Raw genomic sequence first — 22,542 nt, forward strand, 5'->3', positions numbered from 1 at the left:
ACACGTTGCATAACGCGTAGAAAAGCTCCGTTTGCGAGGGCGACCATGGGTTTCTGGATTTCCCAAATTTCTGTTTCATTTTCATTCTAATAAAAAAGCAGGATCAAATTGATCTCTTTATACAAACCTAAAAAATATTTACTCTGTACGCTATATCTATTATAAATACCTATGCTCCAAAAATATCATAAAATCAAACAATTGAAGTTTATGTAAATGATAAATTATTAATGATCCAGCGGTTTTTCGAATAATGTACCATGTCCATTGTCACTTCAGCTTCGCAATCCACTGTTCGGTCGGTTACTCTGGTTCCTTCTATTACTCAGATTCGACGGTTAATGCTTTCTCGAAATTGGACCTATCTATTTAGCTGGATTTTGTGTGACCCAGGTATACATATTCGTCTACAATTTCAAGTGCAGAGTTCTTAACAATTATTATTATTAGGTGGGATGGTATATGACCATAAGACATGTTTTTAGGGTTCCGTACCTCAAAAGTAAAAACGGAACCCTTATAGGATCACTTTGTTGTCTGTCTGTTTGTCTGTCTGTCCGTCTGTCTGTCAAGAAACCTACAGGGTACTTCCCGTTGACCTAGAATCATGAAATTTGGCAGGAAGGTCTGGTAGGTTATATAAGGTTTGGCAGGGGTCTTATAGCTGACATTTGGGGAAAAATCTGAAAACCGTGAATTTAGGGTTAGATCACACAAAAAAAATTAAATTGTGGTCATGAACTAATAATTAGTATTTTCAACTTTCCAAGTGAGTGACTATATCAAGTGGGGTATCATATGAAAGGTCTTCACCTGTACATTCAAAAACAGATTTTTATTTATTTTTATGCATCATAGTTTTTGAATTATCGTGCAAAATGTCGAAAAAATACGACTGTAGTACGGAACCCTCATTGCGCGAGCCTGACTCGCACTTGGCCGGTTTTTTTTTTTACTAATGTCATTTGTTATTTTTAGGTCTACCTGTTTCTGAGAAACTCTGCTAAAGACATTGAACATTGTTGCTGAGTCTCTACAATAAAGACTAAGTCATCGGCAAATTGAAGGTGAGTGATGCACTCCAGAGTCCAAAAGCTTAAACACGCCTTCCAAAGTTTTTTTTTATCATTGCGAAATAGGCTTGCCCTTTACGACAATCATTAATAAAAAGCAATGATGAGGTCTAGGTTGAAAGCGCGCTTGCCTAGAAGATGCCTATTCACTTTTGCCTTGAAGATATAATACTTAGGTAGGTGATACATATAGCAGTAATACCATAGTAAATTCCATAATATGTCAGCGTCATGGTGTCCGTAGTTGGCCGCGTTCATGCCAGCGTCTAATTTTGGCGCGCGCCGCTCGCGCTGTTGTTTCGCCATCACTTCGACTAACGACTCATATTTTATTTATTTCATGAAAAAAAACATAGCTTATTACGAAATTTGTCTTTGCAGACAACAGTTGGTCTCTTCTAACGATATTGACAATATATTCATAATCATGATCAACCCACCGCCAGTCCATTACTAGCACAGGTTTCCTCTCAGAATGAGAAGGGTTTAAGCCATAGTCCGCCTTACTGGCGAAATGCGGGTTGACAGACTACACACCGCTGAGTAAATTATGGAGAACTCTCAGGCATGCAAGTTTCGTCACGAGATACCTCAGGCCTTCACCGATGAAGCAAATGCTATCCAAAAGTTAGAGGTGCGTGCCTGGGATCGAAGTTCGAACTCCTGACCCCCGAATAGAGGGTCCACGTCTTAGCCATTAAGTTATAACCGCTTGTACTTATAACGAAATGAAGACCAAAGTCTTCGAACCTGTGTGTATTTCCAGTGATGACATACGAATCACAGACATAGAAAACCTCTAAGTAACTCTTTGAGGTTTCCTATTACTCCTAGGAGGCAGCGGGCGATGGAGAGAGCTATGTTTGGAGTTTCTCTACGTGAGCAAATCAGAAATGATAGGAGATCCGTACAAAAAACAATAGTAGCCGGACCTCCCACTCAGGTATAAGATCTTCAGCGCTCACCACTGCACCACTAGGGAGGTCGTCAAAAGTTTAGGTACACATTATAGTGCATTTGCTCTCAAAACCTAGATTTCAGACGCGAGGTGTAAACAGAATGGTTTATAGCCAGACCAACAAATTAACGTGAATTGGTTATGAATTCAGGGCCAAGAATTAAATTCAACGCAATAAATTGTAAGAGTAGTTACCTATATCATTATTTCTAGATAAGTACTTATAGTTAGTGGTCAATTGGTACTTAAACTTAAGTATTTTAAAGCATAATAGCTCTTCTCATAATGTTTATAATATTACCTACCCTTCTTATCTCATAATCTATACCTACTAAGTACAGATTTGTTTGTTATGGTTTGTAATTGATAAATTATCAGAAACTACTGAACTAAATTTAATAATTCTTTCACCAGCTCGTAGCTTTAATTTTAAGTTTGCGTAATAATTATCACCACTATATTATCTTAGAAATCCAACATCTGACCATCAAAAAGAGTTGGTTATTAATTACCTATTTTAAATAAATCATTTGACTTTTGACCATTATAAAGTTACTTTATTCAAAAGTAACTTAAGGCTGTAAAGTAATTAGGTAGGTATGTTCCTACCGCAGACGAAAGATAGAGCCTATTCAGCATTGACTTGAAGATATCATCATCATCAACCGATAGACGTCCACAGCTGGACATAGGTATCTTGTAGGGGCTTCCACACGCCACGCCACTTGAAGGTATAGGTAGGTACTAAAACTTAAAAGTGAAGTGGAAAACTGCTGCTCGATTGCGGTAGAATGACAGCTGCAAAGTCACGATCGCAATCGCTGATTGGTTGATGCTCGCTCAGTATTGGCTACAATGCATTGTTGCAACAAGAATCGCACAAACTCAGCCACCTGACATTATTTACCTGATTTGCATACCAGAACTGCATAACATTAAGCAACTCCTGTTGCACCCCTGCTTCCTCCATCTTTCTCCAAAGTATATCATAAGAAACTAAATCAAAAGCTTTGGAGAGATCGAGGAAACAGGCGTACACAGGTGTCTTTCTCCTTGTATAATATTGTAGTCTCTTTTAAGGCTAATATTGCGGTCTCAGTCGATAATCCAGGTCGAAAGCCGAACTGAGCATCGTGAAAATCGAGTGTTTCGCTCAGCTTTCTATCAAACAGACTGTCCAGAACCTTAGCTATAATAGTCGCAAGTGATATGGGCCTATAATTGGACTTATCAGAAAGATCTCCAGTTTTATTTTTTGCGATAGGGAAAATATACTAAGGGTATAGATTTATAATAAGGGTATAGATTTAGAGGCTTCTACTCGTACCTATAGATGATATCTCCCTCAGCATTGTAGTGATAACTTAATGAAATTTTTCTAAAACAGCAATTCTAATCTAGATTATTACCAACTTGTCTTGTAGACACGCTCAGCCAAAGTCTACCTTTTGTTCTAAATGCTAGCATTGTTGTTATTTTAAAATAAATGCTATCGTCGTTGGTGAATCATATTTCTTCAGGTGTTTGGCGAGTGATGAATAAAGGGCACATGTCGATTAAGGGCAGTGTGTCATGTCATAGCAGAGTGATCTAGAGTGAGGGAACTCTCGGGTTGATCCTGAATCGGCGATATGTCAAATATTAGGCTATGGTGACGTAAAATTAAAGGGAAATAGGGCTACTTTAGAGCTACCTGTGTCAAATGTAGTAACAAGTAACGTCGAAGCCTCGACGTTTTATTTTTAGAAGCAATGTTAGTGCATATTTCGGGCAGATAGATTGGTGGAACCACACACTGTGCGTTCCAGCGCACTGTGAGACCTCATGGTAATGAGGTGTAATGATTGTGAATACGGGGGTGAGTGTCGCTTCTCGTAGCTGTAGTGTTGCCAGAAGGGTACGAAAGTCGTACCCTTGTATTGAAAAATTCAATACAAAAAAAAAAAACAATTTTGAATTACATAGACTACAAGAAAAAGATAGACGGTTAGCTTGTATTTAAAAGGTGAAACCACAAAAACCAGATGTGTCACTTTTTTTGAGACTTTTTGGCACCCTATTGCATATCTTTTTCCTTGATTGTTTCTAGTTATACTTAAATCATACAACAGAGAGGCAATAAGTAAACAAATTTATTAATTGTAAATGCTTTTACATTTGTTGCGTGGAAAATCATCAAAGAAACTACACAATAAAATAAACAAATTTTAATTTATTGATAATAATAACTAATGAAAAAAATATTTTTACACAATACATCCTCATAATTAGTATTACACGCCTAAGAATAATAATTAATTATTTTGTAAACATACCATGACGTGGACTAGCAAATAAAAGATAACTTAACAAATCTTTTTTATTTTATTTTATACATAAGTTATTATTTATATTATAATAAGTGTCAAAATAATCCGTTTACTATATTTTGAGTGAGGACGTTAGAAAATATTTAAACTGTGGATATTTTCATTATTTGCGGAATCGAGGGTTTTATGGTGTTTCCCCAAGCCTATGAGATTATGAGAAAAGTTATTTTTAACCAAAGTCTTTTAGATCGCACATTCAAAACGAAAGTGACCTAAATGCACATTATTTTTTAAAATCCATTAATTCCTTTTTTAAATTAATGTTTTCTCAATGTAAACATTGTGACACATTCTTTTCATACTAGCCGAGCTGAGAGTTCCTATTTTTTGAGTTAGGTCAATGTCATTTTGAAGTTTCGATTTTATTATTACAGAATATAAAATAACTTTCAAAATCAAACTTATTGTATACTTGACGCCTAGGTCCGACCTTTATTTATTATTTTCAATAAGATTAAACATTATACATAGGTATACAGTTACAGGTTAAAATATGGCAGTCCATTCAAATGTAAAAGTGAGAAAAATTGGTCAAAATACAAAATATAAACCAAATTGAAGGAGCCATTTAAACTATCCATTAAATATTCAATATATATTATAGTTATTAATATATAATAATCCTATATAGTAAGTTATCATACACCAATGTGAAAAAGAAGCAGTTACAGTAGAAAACAACTTTTTATTTAAAAAAGTCTTATATTCTATATCACAGATTAAAGGAAAAAGATAGACAAGAGAATGGGCCGCCATTATATTATGAAACATGCCTGGAGAAACCGTTTAAATGTGGAAAGTATGTTTACATACATGATCCTGACACGCACAGGCCTCATTTTTGTGGTAACGTTTGTCCATGAATAGTTAGTCTATTTTTTTCCTTCAGTCCATGTATGCTATGCTACTCTAGCAGACCCAGGTCTATCCATTCATTATAATATGGCCTATATCTTTATCTGTCCAACCGACTATCTGTATATTAGTCCACCTTGGCCTCTCTATCATTTTCCCACGAAATTAAGACAGAGGTTTAAAGCGCAAACATATTTTAACCTCGGTCACAATAACTACGCGTAGCGAGTCACAAGTGTGTTTTGGCCTTAAGTTGGACAGATAAAAACAACATTCAATATGCGAAACGGTATTACATAGACAAATATATTCAGGCGTAATTTAAATCCTATTTTTTAATGAGACTGGCTTGCAATGCACATTGTCTACTATTACGTGAGCAACTAGTTGCGTTTTAACAAGATTTTAACTAACAAATTTGACAATTTGTCGGTTTTTGTATCTGTTAAATTAATTTGTCAGGTATCGAAAAATCTACACCACCTTCGGGGCTAGTTTTGACACTTTGATACAAATCAAACAGTAGCATGAGCAACTCGGTTGTTCTAGCAACTAGTTGATCGTCTGTGCAAAGTGTGCAGGTCAGGTCGCTCAAACATTAGTAGCCCGTGTGTTGCCAGCCTAAATAGATAGAGTAAAATAGAGGGGGAAAACAATAAAATGTTTGTGGGAGATTGTTGAATCATAAAAATGGCGGTGCGCTTGATTTGATATGCATTTCAATAATAATAATTAATATTTATTAGTCCTGTTTCCGAGTTATCAAGTAAAAAAACAAATAAATTTAAATTGACAGATTTAAATCAAATGACGCATTTGTTATAAAAACGTTACTCTTAGTAATTAACGTTATAAATAAAACGAATACAAAATAAATTATAAAAAAACTATATTGATGTAGTTTCTTGTTTTAAATCATTTGTGCTCGCGAACTTTACAATTTGAGCATGATATATTTGAAGTTACAACTTATAGACCTTAAGGAAAGTTTTGCGTGCGCATTCAAAGCGTTACCTTTTGACGTTTAATTTCTCTTTCTTTACGGTAACCCGGTACGGTATTTTTAGCACGGACGAGTCCGACCTTTATTTTATTTTTAACCTTAATTATAAACACCTACATATTACATTGTAACCTATCTAGATAAAAAGGCTTAAGTTAAATGAAAAGAAAAACACAATAGCGTGACAACCATCCATCGACTAAAAAAAGCCAACCTACATTTAGTTTACATTAAAAAAAAATGTTTGTGCTTAATTCCAACGAATACTGCGACAGTGGTATATAAGTTTTAACGACTTTTCACTTTACGACTCAAGATTTTGAGCCACTTTGAGCCTTATATGAGACCATATTCTTAACAAAGTTTGCGTAAACCTAGATATTATTCAAACAATATATTTTCCCATCCCATAAAAACCATGGTTAAAGCTTTACCCTATTTGCTTCACTTTTATAAACACATTTGCTCGTGAATGCTCCGTCTAGTTTTTCCTTTAGTCTATGATTTTACAGATTGCGCAAACTTGTTAAGTCTGTAGTAAACTTTTTTAATGGCTTTAAGGCTCTGGATTCAAGCACTTTTGAGCTTAAGTCACTTAAGTCACTGACATCGATATAAATGACAAGATATGCCCAAGCGAACAAAATTTTTCACGGTTTTGGAACCAAATAAATCAGCGCCACCTCTTACATACTAATGAACGACCCGTTTGAAATCCAGACGTCACTGAGTCGTGCCATTTTGCTTGTCCAATGGCCCTGTCCTTACAAAGTAATATATAAGTCAATGGTCACTGAATATATTACTCGACAAAGACCAATAAAATGGCGCAGAATTCCTTATTTCACTTTATTTAATTTTATTAAATAGCAACACAGAATGTTGAAGTTACAAATGCCTATAAATAACGCTTATACTCCTATACTCTAGCTTAGTCTTAAATGAACTCGGGACCTTTTTGTCCCGATACGATTAAATGTTGATTAAATTACTTTACAAATGATTTTTTTGCTCTGTGATACTTGCACGTGTTAGGGTCAACACTGACTAACGCGAGCGCACTGCGCTTATAATGTTGTTGATAAATGTATCATAAATATTACACGACTTAAAGACCATTTTTGAATCAAGCTCGTGCTGTGCTCAAGCGGTGCTGCGTCGATCAGTGTCCACCTTTACTTTGAAAAATGCAATATAAAATTATCGATAGAAATTGAGTTTGAATTTATGTTTAAGTGAGAGATAAGTACTATTTTGTCGTGTGAATGATTTTATCCGTGCAAGTTACAGACGCGAAGATATATATAATGATTGAAGAGTATGTATAATGCGTAAAAATGGGCTTTTCCGCCATTTTAACTGTTTTTTACCATTCGCCATTTTTCGCGATTTAGTCCTTTTTTAAAGGTGAACCGTACTTTTGACGCGACAGTTGACCTATAGAGCACCAATGGCACGTGAGAAGTCATTTTGTATGGATTATAGGTATGTTGGATCTCAGATTTACAGGTTGTATTAGTTAATTTTAAAACAAATTACACACAGCAATTTTTTAAAATAAAAATAGGGTAGGGTAGGGTTCTCGCAACCAATGCGTTTTTGTAATGCTAACTTCACTCAATACTTCATTAAGTTAGTCGTAAGTGTCAACAAACCGTATTTGTTAGCATTTGATTTTTTTAGTACGAGTTTAATCAATGAACAGTCACCATTAAAGTCTGATGATACAAAAAATTGGTTTATTAAATAACGACAATGCTATTCTTCCATGATTTTTAAAAAAATATAAAATAATATTAAGATAATAGAGATCTCTTAATAATCTGTGCGAAAACGATGCGACTTACACAACTAACTAAATAATTACATAAAATCCATAAATTAGTCCAGATTTAGAATTAAGGAGGTCCCCCACGGCAACTTTGTGCAGCGATTTAACAGTCGCGATGTCTTATACCTTTTTCCACATTTAATAATGCATACATTTTGAGAACTCACTCGCCATATTTGCTTTTTTTCAACCGTCACGTCTCACCTTTAAATTAAGCACTGTAATCGTACTTTAGACATGATAGTTTACAATATGGCGAGTGAGTTCTCTAAATGTACGCACTATAACAATGATTTTGCATCACCACTTTTGCGATACAGATACGACATAGTCTATACTCTATGCGCGGTAAGAACTTAGTATAGCGCTCTCTCTGTTACGTAATCCCATACAAATGATAGAGGCAAAAATCTCAGTGGGCGTTAACAATTTTGAGCCATCAACCTCAACTATTTTCTGCATCTGCATCGCTGCAAAAAGTTACCGTGGATGACCTCCTTTAGGGCGATCACGCACTCATCCGATTCGAGTCCGTGAAAATACGGATAAACTCGGATATTGCTTACGCACAAATCCGTTCTCTGATCCAGACTCAAGCTATCCAGTGGTCACATCTATGGCATACGTCCGATTTGAATCAGGGGCACATCCGAGAAATTCTCACGGATCACGGAGAGATAACGGATGACGGAAGTCGGAGCTAGTGCGTACGGAACGTATTTTCACGGGTTCAGATCGGATGAGTGTGTAACCGCCCTTAATTATTAAAATTATAATATACATAATAGGTATAATATTTATAATAGTAATCATTATTATAGCGACAAACATTATTTCCATTCAATAAATTACACGACGATTAATTATTTATTAAATAGTTTTTGGTTCTTTAGTAAACAGATTTTTTTGTTTATGAACTTTTTTCACGTATTTTTTTATTGGTGCGCGTGTGGTGTGCGTTCATTATCTGAAAAGGGAACAGAATACAACCGTTAAGTGAGACAAAATTTAGTGTTACAGTGAGACAAGGCTCTCTTGGCACTTGAACGACAATGGTACTGATTCTGAGCACAACCTAATTTTAGAGTATTCGCATCCTCTTCTTACTAATGTAATATGAAAAGGACAGATGCAATTTGACAGTTTTAAATCTATATATATAAAAGGAAAAGGTGACTGACTGACTGACTGACTGATCTATCAACGCACAGCTCAAACTACTGGACGGATCGGGCTGAAATTTGGCATGCAGATAGCAATTATGACGTAGGCATCCGCTAAGAAAGGATTTTTGAAAATTCAACTCCTAAGGGGGTGAAATAGGGTTTTGAAATTTTGTAGTCCACGCGGACGAAGTCGCGAGCATAAGCTAGTTTAATTATAAGATGGTAAAACCCGTGATTTTAGCGCACAGTCGCGAGCCTACTGTTTAAATTTGTAGCGTGCACTAAAATTTAGAGTCTTTAAATGTAAAGTTCATGTTCTGTCCCTGTTTAGCATTGTTAAAAAGAAAAGGATGCAGATACTCTAAATTTAGTTTAGAGAAAATCGCCCATTACATTATCCAATTTGCAGAGCGCTAGATGAGTTAGCGTGCTAAATTTGTATAGTGTAAAGGCAGTTAGACAGCTAGTGAGCCAATCTAGTGCGATCGCATGGACTCTGCCGCGCTAGCTCATCTCGTATACTAGCTAGCGCACTAAATTGCATGGTGTAAAGCGTTCTAGCGTGCTATACACTAGCTATGCTATGTGATCAATGTCAGTAGTTCTTCCAAACTGTGAAGATCCCAACCTTTAAAAAAATCTAAAATCAGATGGCTCCAATACGTTAAAAATGTTCACAATTTTTGTGTCAGCAATAAATATTCCTTGACCCAACATTTTCTGCGTCTTTTTTACTAATTATCATTAAACTCGACACCATTGCTAAAGCAATGCCAACTTTCTGGTGTTTTGATGGTGCCATATTTTGGATTGGAGAAATCCAATGATTACTAGACTACTTATTGAAAGAAATTTTTACTCACCATTAAAAAGAATCATATAGTAGACAGCGTTCCCTTCACGCTCCGAAAGGCTAAGCTATCATCATACATATACAATTATACATATACAATATACATATATAGAGATATACCGTGAACGGATGACACAGACACATTCTCACACATACATACAACTATACACTGGAGCAATGACATACAAAAACCCTAGATATACTTTAAGAAAATTAGAACGAGCCAAGAAAATCCCTAACATTTTTTTAAATAGCGAGCAAACGAGCAGGCGGGTCACCTGATGTTAAGTGATTACCGCCGCCCATGAACATTTGCAGCACCAGAGGAACCGCCAATGCATTGCCAGCTTTTCAGGAATTAGTTGATCCGCCCCTTTAATTTTTTGTGAAATTTAGTGGATAGTTAATATTGTATTAAGCTTAGCATTCATACAAATAATACTTGTAAGGAATTGTATTTTTTTCTTAATTTATAGACTAGCGCTTGGCAGCAATCAGACCTGCCGGCAAGTGATGATGCAGCCTAAGATAGAGCGCGCTTTCATTGTATATCTTTGATTTTTCTATATCAATGCCTTTTTGGCTGCTTTAAATGCTTCCATACAAGTTAACTATACAATAAATTAGTGAAGAAAGCTCTGTTTATCAAAACTTTATATAGCCTTTATATAGCCTAATGTTTGGTTTCGATATTCAATCTATCTGTAAACTGAGGATAAGCTACTTAGCAACATTGTTATTTGTCAAAGAATTAAACTTGACAAACAACAAAATTGATATAGTGCATACATTTTGAGAAAGGTCTCGCCATATATGCTCTATATTTCAATTGTCATGTCAAAAGTACGATTTTAGTCCTTTAATCTAAGGGTAAGATCTATAGAGCTCACTTTGACTTAGCTCAGATTTAATTAAGAGAGTTAAAACGAGACAGAGCTATAACTCTCACATAACTTTGTCTCGTTTTAACTCAATCTTAAGTCTGAGCAAAGTCAAAGTGCGCTCTATAGATCTCACCCTAAGGGTAAACTGTACTTTTCACATGACGGCGGACATATATAACAAAAATGGCGAGACCTTTCCTAAAATGAATGCATTATAAATAACTTATTGACAGATCACAAATAAATTGAATATTTAAACCGGATATAAGAGTTCATGCAACTAGGTTTTTTGTGACTAAAAGTTCCAGAACTTCAATCGAAATTTAACCTGATTTATTTCATATACTCTTTGACTATTCAGGTGAATCAGAAGCCTTAGTGTAAGGTCCAGTATCCACCAAAGCGGAAATGAGTTTCGCCGACCAACCAGATTGTTAAATGATAACGTGAAAAATAATCACGGCATCTCTCAAAAATCTAATTGGTCGACTGAACACGCCTGCTTTAGTAGACACTGCGCCTTATATTTGAGGTTAACCAACGTGATATTTTGGCATCACAAGACGACCTCGCATTGGTAAGCACGGCGTTGGCAGACCTCCCACTAGGTCAAACGACTCTGCGGAAGTCCCTAAAAGAGACATATTGCGTTTGTGCACTCATCCGTGAAGTGAAATCACGGATTCCGTAAAAATACGAATCGAATGAGTACGTTTGTGTATCACAGAAGAATCACGGATACGAACCGAATACGGATGAGTGCACAAACGTCCTATGTCCAGCAGTGGACATCTATCAGCTGACAATGATGCGATTACATAAATCTGATTTGTATGGACGGACAAACGTCGTGAATTGACATTTCCATACAAAATCAAGTTAACGTAAATCCTCAGGTTTTTTAACTTAAAAGTTCACACTTATGACTTCTGATTAGTTCACGTGAAAGTACGCTTTAAAAACAGACTTTCAAAGTTCAAAATTGCAAAACTGGTTCAAAATCGAGCGTTCATTCAATTACGTACTTTATATCGTTCGTCTTAAAGTTCACATTTCAATAAAATCGCGATGGAGGATTCTACAAATAGTTTATAATGCATAGACAAAAGCATCGAACCGACACAATCACGCACCGCAATCATAATTTTGTAAGGGAAAGACGTGCGCGTTCGATAGTAAAAAAAATCGTATAAATGCGGCCGCCATTTTGAATAGGTCGGCCATTTTGTTCGTGGCTAACATCTAAATATCGAAACGCACAAGTCCGGCAAACAGGGTGTATCAATTTATTGAGGACAGAAAATTTTTACAAGAGGGTTTTTAGAGACCCAAAGGGTGCCAACGGGACCCTATTACTAAGCCTCCGCTGTCCATCCGTCTGTCTATCTGTCAGCGGGCTCTATTTCTTGAACCGTAATAGGTAGAGTTGAAAATTTAACTATGTGTATTTCTATTGACGCTATAACAACAAATAATAAATATGGCCACCATGCAAAATAAAAAGTACATAGTGTTATATCTTGTACGATGGTACGGAACCATTCGTTATTTTTACTACTAGTTATTTATTGTTCTCGAAGAAGTATTAAATGTAAAAGCACGTTTTTGGATACTCCATTTCCAATAAAACCTCAAAAAATTGATACATACAGTCACAGTAGGATAAATTCGTTGGTGGGATAGTGTTGTGTGTGACGCGGTGGTGGGGGGTGGTATAGTAGGGGTGGGGGGGTGCTTAGTTCCAGATGCGCAGGAACGAGTCCCAGGAGCCGGTGGCCACGGCCATGCCGTTTTCAGTCACGCCGAGGCACGACACGCGGTTGTCGTGACCCGCCAAGATTCCTGCGGACAAAAATAAAAATTAAGTAACGTAACAAAAATAGTTTCGACAAGCCATACTAGATGGCGCTGTACATTGTAGAATCATGCTAAAACTTTTTTTTAAATATTTTAGAGAGCTGTTGAACTTCATCAAACCCTTCAGCGGCCTTAACTTGGATAAACCACACGTGCCGTGGAGAGCACTAGTGGCACATGGCACAGAGGGGGCACGTACCGGCGCGCTCGGACTTCATGGAGTCCCAGACGTTGCAGTTGAAGTCGTCGTAGCCGGCCAGCAGCAGGCGGCCCGACTTGGAGAAGGCGACGGACGTGATGCCGCAGATGATGTTGTCGTGCGAGTACATGGCCAGCTCCTGGTCGGCGCGGATGTCGAACATGCGGCACGTGGCGTCGTCCGAGCCCGTCGCGAACGCGAACCCGGACGGGAAGAACTGCGAACACGATCGATGCATCCATTAGTAAATGTGACCTTTCACGTAAATCCTCTGACTTGGACGCCTAGAGAGGATCATCATCAACTGAGACACCATCAAGAGAGAGCAAGAGAGAGAGATATCATCAAGATAGGAAGCATGCTTGGGGTGAGAGGGAACAATGGAACAATGCCCTGTTGGACAGCGCATGACTGCCGACTGGCGTGAAGTAGCGCAAGACACATAGAGTGACGACTTTCAAGGAAAACAACATTTCATTTTGGTCACTAAGTCAGCGAAACCAATATCTTCCAATGGCACTAGAATACAAAGAAAGAGTAATAAGGGAGCGAGATAAAGAGAAAGGGGGAGGAAAATAGGGAGGAAGAGAAAGAAAAGATAGAGGATGGGAAGAGATGTGGCGAGTAAGAAAAGGGAGAATAAGAGAAAGGGACAAAGATGGAGAAAAGCGGAAAAGGGAAGCGAGATAAAGAGAAGGGGAGAAAGGAGAAGGATGAAGGGGGAAGGATAAAAGAGGAAGATAGAGTGGAGAGAGGGAGATAGTCACCGTGACCGCGTTGATGTCGCTCTCGTGTCCGGGGAAGGTCTGCTTGCACTGGCAGTCGCGGATGTCCCACAGCTTGGCGGACGCGTCGCAGGCGCCGGACACGAACGTGCGCTGGTCCGGCGCGAGCGACAGGGACATGACGTCGCCCGTGTGTCCGGTGAACTGACCGCACTGCTGGCCGGTCTCGATGTCCCATAGGGCGCTGGCAAACAACAATTTTTAAGACTTTTTGGTGTGATTTTAGGGGATAGAGCAATTATTCTGTGTGCATACTGCATACACAAAAGACTGTCCAATTATGTCATCAGAAACAAGTTGAAAAAAGAAACCAGTCTTGAATATGCCCCATAGGGCATTAGGAATAACAAATTTCTGTATGTACAAAACAGCTTCTGGCTGTCCCATCAGCAACAAGTTGTGTCGTCGGCAACAAGTTGCAAGAAACCAGTCTTGGAATGGTTCCATAAGGCGCTGGCAAAGATACCGATTTCTTTAAGGTATTTTTGGGAAGATAGGGGGGATAGAGCAACTTTTCTGTATGATGCCTCACCAATTCTGTGTCAGCAACAAGTTGCACGGAACATATCCAAGGAGATGGTACTCACATAACAAATTCATTACCATTGATTGCACAACAAAACAAACATTTTTAGGAGGCAAGGGATGTCGAGAAGCAGATTTCCCTTGTAATATTCGAAAACACCCTCAAGATATTAATAATTAAAGGTAAGTAAGAGCGATTACGCACTGCACTTCCGTCATCCGAGTTCTCTCCGTCATCCGCGAGAATATCTCGGATGTGCCTCGGATTCAAATCGGACATATGACATCAATATGTCACTCATCGCGAGTCTTCGGTAGGTGGACTCACCAGGTCATATCCCCGGAGCTGGTGAGGATCTGGTTGTCGTCGAGGAACCGGCAGCAGGACAAGTAGCCCGAGTGTCCGGGCAGCTCGCGGGACACGCGCACGTTGCCCTCGCGAGTCTTCGGTAGGAGGACTCACCAGGTCATATCCCCGGAGCTGGTGAGGATCTGGTTGTCGTCGAGGAACCGGCAGCAGGACAAGTAGCCCGAGTGTCCAGGCAGCTCGCGGGACACGCGCACGTTGCCCTCGCGAGTCTTCGGTAGGTGGACTCACCAGGTCATATCCCCGGAGCTGGTGAGGATCTGGTTGTCGTCGAGGAACCGGCAGCAGGACAAGTAGCCCGAGTGTCCGGGCAGCTCGCGGGACACGCGCACGTTGCCCTCGCGAGTCTTCGGTAGGTGGACTCACCAGGTCATATCCCCGGAGCTGGTGAGGATCTGGTTGTCGTCGAGGAACCGGCAGCAGGACAAGTAGCCCGAGTGTCCGGGCAGCTCGCGGGACACGCGCACGTTGCCCTCGCGAGTCTTCGGTAGGTGGACTCACCAGGTCATATCCCCGGAGCTGGTGAGGATCTGGTTGTCGTCGAGGAACCGGCAGCAGGACAAGTAGCCCGAGTGTCCGGGCAGCTCGCGGGACACGCGCACGTTGCCCTCGCGAGTCTTCGGTAGGTGGACTCACCAGGTCATATCCCCGGAGCTGGTGAGGATCTGGTTGTCGTCGAGGAACCGGCAGCAGGACAAGTAGCCCGAGTGTCCGGGCAGCTCGCGGGACACGCGCACGTTGCCCTCGCGAGTCTTCGGTAGGTGGACTCACCAGGTCATATCCCCGGAGCTGGTGAGGATCTGGTTGTCGTCGAGGAACCGGCAGCAGGACAAGTAGCCCGAGTGTCCGGGCAGCTCGCGGGACACGCGCACGTTGCCCTCGCGAGTCTTCGGTAGGAGGACTCACCAGGTCATATCCCCGGAGCTGGTGAGGATCTGGTTGTCGTCGAGGAACCGGCAGCAGGACAAGTAGCCCGAGTGTCCGGGCAGCTCGCGGGACACGCGCACGTTGCCCTCGCGAGTCTTCGGTAGGTGGACTCACCAGGTCATATCCCCGGAGCTGGTGAGGATCTGGTTGTCGTCGAGGAACCGGCAGCAGGACAAGTAGCCCGAGTGTCCGGGCAGCTCGCGGGACACGCGCACGTTGCCCTCGCGAGTCTTCGGTAGGTGGACTCACCAGGTCATATCCCCGGAGCTGGTGAGGATCTGGTTGTCGTCGAGGAACCGGCAGCAGGACAAGTAGCCCGAGTGTCCGGGCAGCTCGCGGGACACGCGCACGTTGCCCTCGCGAGTCTTCGGTAGGTGGACTCACCAGGTCATATCCCCGGAGATCTGGTTGTCGTCGAGGAACCGGCAGCAGGACAAGTAGCCCGAGTGTCCGGGCAGCTCGCGGGACACGCGCACGTTGCCCTCGCGAGTCTTCGGTAGGTGGACTCACCAGGTCATATCCCCGGAGCTGGTGAGGATCTGGTTGTCGTCGAGGAACCGGCAGCAGGACAAGTAGCCCGAGTGTCCGGGCAGCTCGCGGGACACGCGCACGTTGCCCTCGCGAGTCTTCGGTAGGTGGACTCACCAGGTCATATCCCCGGAGCTGGTGAGGATCTGGTTGTCGTCGAGGAACCGGCAGCAGGACAAGTAGCCCGAGTGTCCGGGCAGCTCGCGGGACACGCGCACGTTGCCCTCGCGAGTCTTCGGTAGGTGGACTCACCAGGTCATATCCCCGGAGCTGGTGAGGATCTGGTTGTCGTCGAGGAACCGGCAGCAGGACAAGTAGCCCGAGTGTCCGGGCAGCTCGCGGGACACGCGCACGTTGCCCTCGCGAGTCTTCGGTAGGTGGACTCACCAGGTCATATCCCCGGAGCTGGTGAGGATCTGGTTGTCGTCGAGGAACCGGCAGCAGGACAAGTAGCCCGAGTGTCCGGGCAGCTCGCGGGACACGCGCACGTTGCCCTCGCGAGTCTTCGGTAGGTGGACTCACCAGGTCATATCCCCGGAGCTGGTGAGGATCTGGTTGTCGTCGAGGAACCGGCAGCAGGACAAGTAGCCCGAGTGTCCGGGCAGCTCGCGGGACACGCGCACGTTGCCCTCGCGAGTCTTCGGTAGGTGGACTCACCAGGTCATATCCCCGGAGCTGGTGAGGATCTGGTTGTCGTCGAGGAACCGGCAGCAGGACAAGTAGCCCGAGTGTCCGGGCAGCTCGCGGGACACGCGCACGTTGCCCTCGCGAGTCTTCGGTAGGTGGACTCACCAGGTCATATCCCCGGAGCTGGTGAGGATCTGGTTGTCGTCGAGGAACCGGCAGCAGGACAAGTAGCCCGAGTGTCCGGGCAGCTCGCGGGACACGCGCACGTTGCCCTCGCGAGTCTTCGGTAGGTGGACTCACCAGGTCATATCCCCGGAGCTGGTGAGGATCTGGTTGTCGTCGAGGAACCGGCAGCAGGACAAGTAGCCCGAGTGTCCGGGCAGCTCGCGGGACACGCGCACGTTGCCCTCGCGAGTCTTCGGTAGGTGGACTCACCAGGTCATATCCCCGGAGCTGGTGAGGATCTGGTTGTCGTCGAGGAACCGGCAGCAGGACAAGTAGCCCGAGTGTCCGGGCAGCTCGCGGGACACGCGCACGTTACCCTCGCGAGTCTTCAGACTGGAAATAACAGGGCCTTTTTGTTAGTGACTTGCCTTCTTCAGTTTCACACTTTATTATTATTATTTAGATACAAATTAGCCCTTGACTGCAATTTCACCTGGTGGCAAGTGATGAACATTAAGTGCTAGTATGGCAACCCAACACCAATAAACGCGCTGCTAGGCTCTTTTTTGATTAGTCGGTGCAGCAGCGGTGGGACAGCAGTTAGTTATTAGTGTAAGAAGTAGGAGAGCGAGTGAGAATGATAAGAGATATATGAAGAAATCTTCTGGAGCAGCCCATACAAGGCTGTAGCGCCGTTGACGATGGTGTGCTGTATACACGTGCGGCACTGCCTACCTGTAGATGGAGCAGATGTTGTCGAGGCCGCCGCACGCCACGTAGGAGCCGGAGGGCGCGTAGGCGCACGTCATGACCCATGACGACCGCAGTGGGATGGCGTGCACCTTGTTGGTTGTATGGCTGTCCCATACTATCAGTTTGCCATCCTGGCTAGCTGACACCAGATTCCTGGAAACAAGGGTATCAGATCAGTAAATAATAAATATCAGTACAGTATCATCGAACTTGGCCGTGATATTTGAAAATTCCTGAGGGATAAAATAGGGGTTTCAAATTTGTGTAATCCATGCTGACGAAGTCGCGGGCGTAAGCTAGTTAAATAATAACCAATTAAACACAAACGTTCTCACGCCATCTTCAAACAATAGGAGATTTCGATAAAAATGTAAACAGAGCTATTATATTCATAAAACAATGCAATAAAAGTATCCTGTTTATCAAACAAAAGTACCTGAAGAGTATACCTACGTCATAACAGAAAATAAACGCCAACTCAAAATATTATGGTGTCATGATTTTATTTTAGTCGCTTTATACTAATATTATAAATGCGAAAGGTCTGTCTGTCTGCTAGCTTTACACGGCCCACCCGTTCAACCGATTTTGACAAAGTTTGGTACAGAGCTAGCTTGCATCCCGGCGAAGGACATAGGCTACTTTTTATTCCGGGAAATCAAAGAGTTCCCACGGAATTTTAAAAACCTAAATCCACGCCGACGAAGTGGCGGGCATCATCTAGTTACAAATAAATGCGAATGTGTTTGTTTGTTTGTTATTTAGCATTGTAATATAACTCTGTCTCAAGTCTAAGCTACGTCAGAGTGTGCTCTATAGATCTCACCCTTAGTGTAGTAGCACACACCGGGTATCCGCTAAATCTAAAGTACACCAAAATTGCCTGGAAACCACATTACAGATTTCTGATTATATCCCGCCTTCACGTTCGAGGTAAAAATTTTATGAATCAAATTTCCGTTCCCAATCCTCTTTCTCTAAGTGGCGCGCGTTGTCCTTATAAAAATGTCACTTTTGCGAATGTTCATACGAATTCATGTGAGTTTAATTATAAACTAGCTGCCCCGGCGAACTTCGTACCTACCGCCTCACAGTCGATTCTTTTTCAGGATTTTTTTTAAATATTTCTCTCCGTAAGAACCGTTCCCCGTACTTTAAGGAATATTATGAAAAAAGAATTAGCGAAATCGGTTCAGCTGTTCTCGAGATTTGCGATCAGCAAGTAGCAACACATTCAGCGATTCATTTTTATATATAGAGACTAGCTGATGCCAGCGACATTTGTCCGCGTGGAATTATGTTTTTTTAAATCCCGTGGAAACTCTTTGATTTTCCGGGATAGCCTATGTCATTCTCCAGGTCTTTATCTATACCCATGCCAAAAATCACGTCAATCCGTTGCACCGTTGCGACGTGATTGAAGAACAAACAAATACACTTTCACATTTATAATAAGGGTACTGATTATTAAAAACGTAAATCTACGCGGACGAAGTTGCAGGCATCAGCTAGTATTTAATAATCCGTTTTCTCCTTGCATTATAAACATAAGCTGACCTATTTTACACCTGTGTTTCGGCGATTCGGTTGGATGTACGTACTCTCAACTTGTTATTGTTTTCACGAATGCGTCGATTCCTTCGAACGATCGATATTGAGGAAAACTAGAAGATTGTGTACAGATCGCAACGTGTCTTGGAAATTGTCGAATATAAATAGATTTATTTTTCGGAAGTGCCGTTTTTATGGCTCTAGAGAAATATACAATACGTTATCGTTCACATACATCCACTTGAAACAGAATAAAGATGGAAGAAACTTGAGGAATATAGTTTTCTTATTAGCAACCCTTAGTATCTCATAATATGAGAACTTTTGCCGGAGACGTAATTTCTGAATTTTCTGATAATGGGGCCGATTCTCTTGTACACAATCTCTAAACTAAACTAAATTAACAGGTCTAAATCTAGTGCCATCCTTTTCCGCAAGCAACATTATGAAAGGAATAGCAATACATTTAGGCGTGACATTTTAGTTTAGTTTAGAGATTGTGTACAATGGAATTAGCCACATTATCTGTTATAATAAAAAAGTATCATACTTAGTACAAAACGGTCTTTTACAGAAAAACCTCATTAAATACCATATCGAATATTGCAATTTACATGGTCATTAGTGCAATCATATTTTTTTATGGCCAAAAATAAAAATGGTACCTATCTCATAATCGGCATCCTTACCCTAATATTATCATCTTTCGTTGGAATAACAATGATGCCTAGCTAATTGACCGACCGAAGCGAGGTCTCCACTCTCCGAGTGTTGCACTTGCTATCAGAGCTTTATAACTTCTGAATTACTAAACGAAATTACTTTAAATTTAAACATAATATGTAAATTGATGGCCGTCAGCCGAATATTACATAAAAATATAGAAAAATCTTCGTTTCAGGGAGGATCCCATACGAAATGGGGGCTTTAAAGTGGAGGTTGAAGTGGACGCTATACGTAGCCTAATAGGAAATATGAAATTTTAATATGAAATTTCTAATTTTTAATATGAAATTATTTCAGTTATATCCTGTACTTGAACAACAAATACTAAAATTAGATAGATATTCTAAAAAAACCCAAATTATTTCAATTTTAATGGGCATCAGTATTTTTAACATAACCTCACTATAAATAATAGTAAAGCGAACTCTCTCTCAGCATTTTAACAGGCGAACTTCTCCAATTCTTTAGCTCTTTTTGTTGCGTCCACAGACCACCACCTATAGACGCCTACTAGCCGAACACCTCCGCTCGCCAAGCTTAGGCACTTGCTTAGCATAAAAGTCGGCCCACGCCCGTTCGGTACCCTCATTCCGCAAATTGTTATGATTATGTGACTTTTAAGTCCACCAATCACAACAAAGCATTCTCCCCTGTCCCCCGCCAACATTGTACGATTTTGTTTCATGCAAAACCTTGTATATGCATACTCTAGGAGTTGAATTCTATGTGGTTGCATCTAATGTTACTCTCACTCAAAAATGTAAGCAGTTTACCCAGGTCAGCGAGGATGGCCAGACCCGTTGAAGTGTTACCTGGAGTCGCTGCCCCAGTGCATCGCGTAGATCTTGGCGAGGTGTCCGCGCAGCGTGCGCCGCGTGCGCATCTGGATGCGGCCGATGGGCTCCAGGTTGGCCGTGGCCTGCGCGAGCGACGTGTCGCACGCCGCCTTGCGAGCATCCTGTGTACAAGACATGACATCAACAACAGAACCTTGGTACTCTATGACCAACTCTGTGGCACACTGAGCACTGTCAACAGGGAGTTGCTAACCTACAAGAGTCCCAAAATTTTTAACAATATTTTAGCCTAATATGACTTTTCCCTTTCCCTCTTAAGCATATATCTTCTAATAGGAATATTATGTACAACAATGCCATTTCATATTCCAAACCGATCTTTGACCGCTGAGCTATCGAGCTATTGAGGCACTACAAACTTTGGGTTAGATTCAGAGGTAGGTTCAAATACAAACAGAAAATCTTTATGAGTGAAAAACTTGTTTTCTGCTCTGTAATCTAAATATAAAAAACGAAAAGCTGACTGACTGATCTATCAACGCACAGCTCAAACGGACGGATCGGGCTGAAATTTGGCATTGCATTGCTATTATGACGTAGACATCAAGTAAGAAAGGATTTTCGAAAATTCAACCCCTGAGCGGGTAATATAGGGGTTTGAAATTTGTGTAGTCCACGAGGACGAAGTCGCAAGCATAAGCTAGCCATAAAAACATAGAAATGGGCTATTGCCTATTGCACTGTTTCATATGTGCGCCGGTCACGGACGGACGGGCGTCGATATAATAATATATATCTAGAAGAATATGATAATAAATTAGTTTTATGTCGATGGCTAAAGATAGTTTCTACTTGTGGCCTTTACGTTTCAACTCGACCTAGTATTTTCTTCGTTTGTTGTTTTATTACTGGAAAATAGAGCGACTTTGTACGTGTGGCGTTTCCTATACTTACGTTTTCATGAAAGTAGCCCTATTTTTCAAAAAAAAAAAACCGACTAAATCCGCGCGGAAGAAGTCGCGGATATCATAAAATATAGCCATGTTATCTGGATCATAATAACATATCGATTGACACCTCATTCATCAGAAACGTTGTTTGATGTACTCGTATATGGATACTTATGATAAATTACATATGCGGATGTCATTTTTTCCTGGCGCAGGCTGTCAAGCAAGAAGGGTTCCAGGAAGCGGATGGGTGAGGAAGACTGACTCATGGGCACGAAGGGGGCACATTTGCAAGACGAATGCAGGCTGATGGATACGAGATAATAGAGGTATTATAACATATGTACATTGTACCTGGATGGCATTTTTGAGCGTCTCCGCTTCCTGGCAGACGGTCAAACAAACACAGTTGCAGACATCGGGTAGGTAAGGAAGATGGTCCTCACCATGTGTCCTCGAAAAGGTTTAGGTATTTGTAGAACGAATACAGACTGATAGATGGATACGGGATAGTATCCTGGCGCAGGCTGTCCAGCTCGTTCATGGTGCTGCTGAGATCCGTCTACTTCCGCTACTCCGCTCCGGCGCGCCTCTTGCTACGCACTCTGCACCGCACCGACCTGCGAAGCCTCCCACCAGACAGAAATGAGCATACGTACCCGGATGGCATTTTTGAGCGTCTCCGCTTCCTGGCGCAGGCTGTCCAGCTCGTTCATGGTGCTGCTGAGATCCGTCTACTTCCGTTACTCCGCTCCGGCGCGCCTCTTGCTACGCACTCTGCACCGCACCGACC

At 41.6% G+C, this 22,542-nt stretch overlaps 1 protein-coding gene across 1 annotated transcript; it reads right to left on the bottom strand.

Moving 5' to 3' along the window:
* Positions 1-4,145: 4,145 nt before the first annotated feature.
* Gbeta13F (guanine nucleotide-binding protein subunit beta-1) lies at positions 4,146-22,542 on the bottom strand. Its single transcript, XM_034980939.2, has 8 exons — positions 22,409-22,542; positions 20,815-20,960; positions 17,708-17,878; positions 17,243-17,365; positions 13,816-14,017; positions 13,049-13,265; positions 10,119-12,834; positions 4,146-9,056 (listed from the first exon to the last, which is right to left on the bottom strand). The coding sequence occupies exons 1-7, from the start codon at positions 22,463-22,465 to the stop codon at positions 12,728-12,730; spliced, it is 1,023 nt and encodes a 340-aa protein (XP_034836830.1). The 5' UTR covers positions 22,466-22,542; the 3' UTR covers positions 4,146-9,056; positions 10,119-12,727.

This window comes from Maniola hyperantus, chromosome 23 (genome assembly GCF_902806685.2).
Source record: "Maniola hyperantus chromosome 23, iAphHyp1.2, whole genome shotgun sequence".
NCBI lineage: Eukaryota > Metazoa > Arthropoda > Insecta > Lepidoptera > Nymphalidae > Maniola > Maniola hyperantus.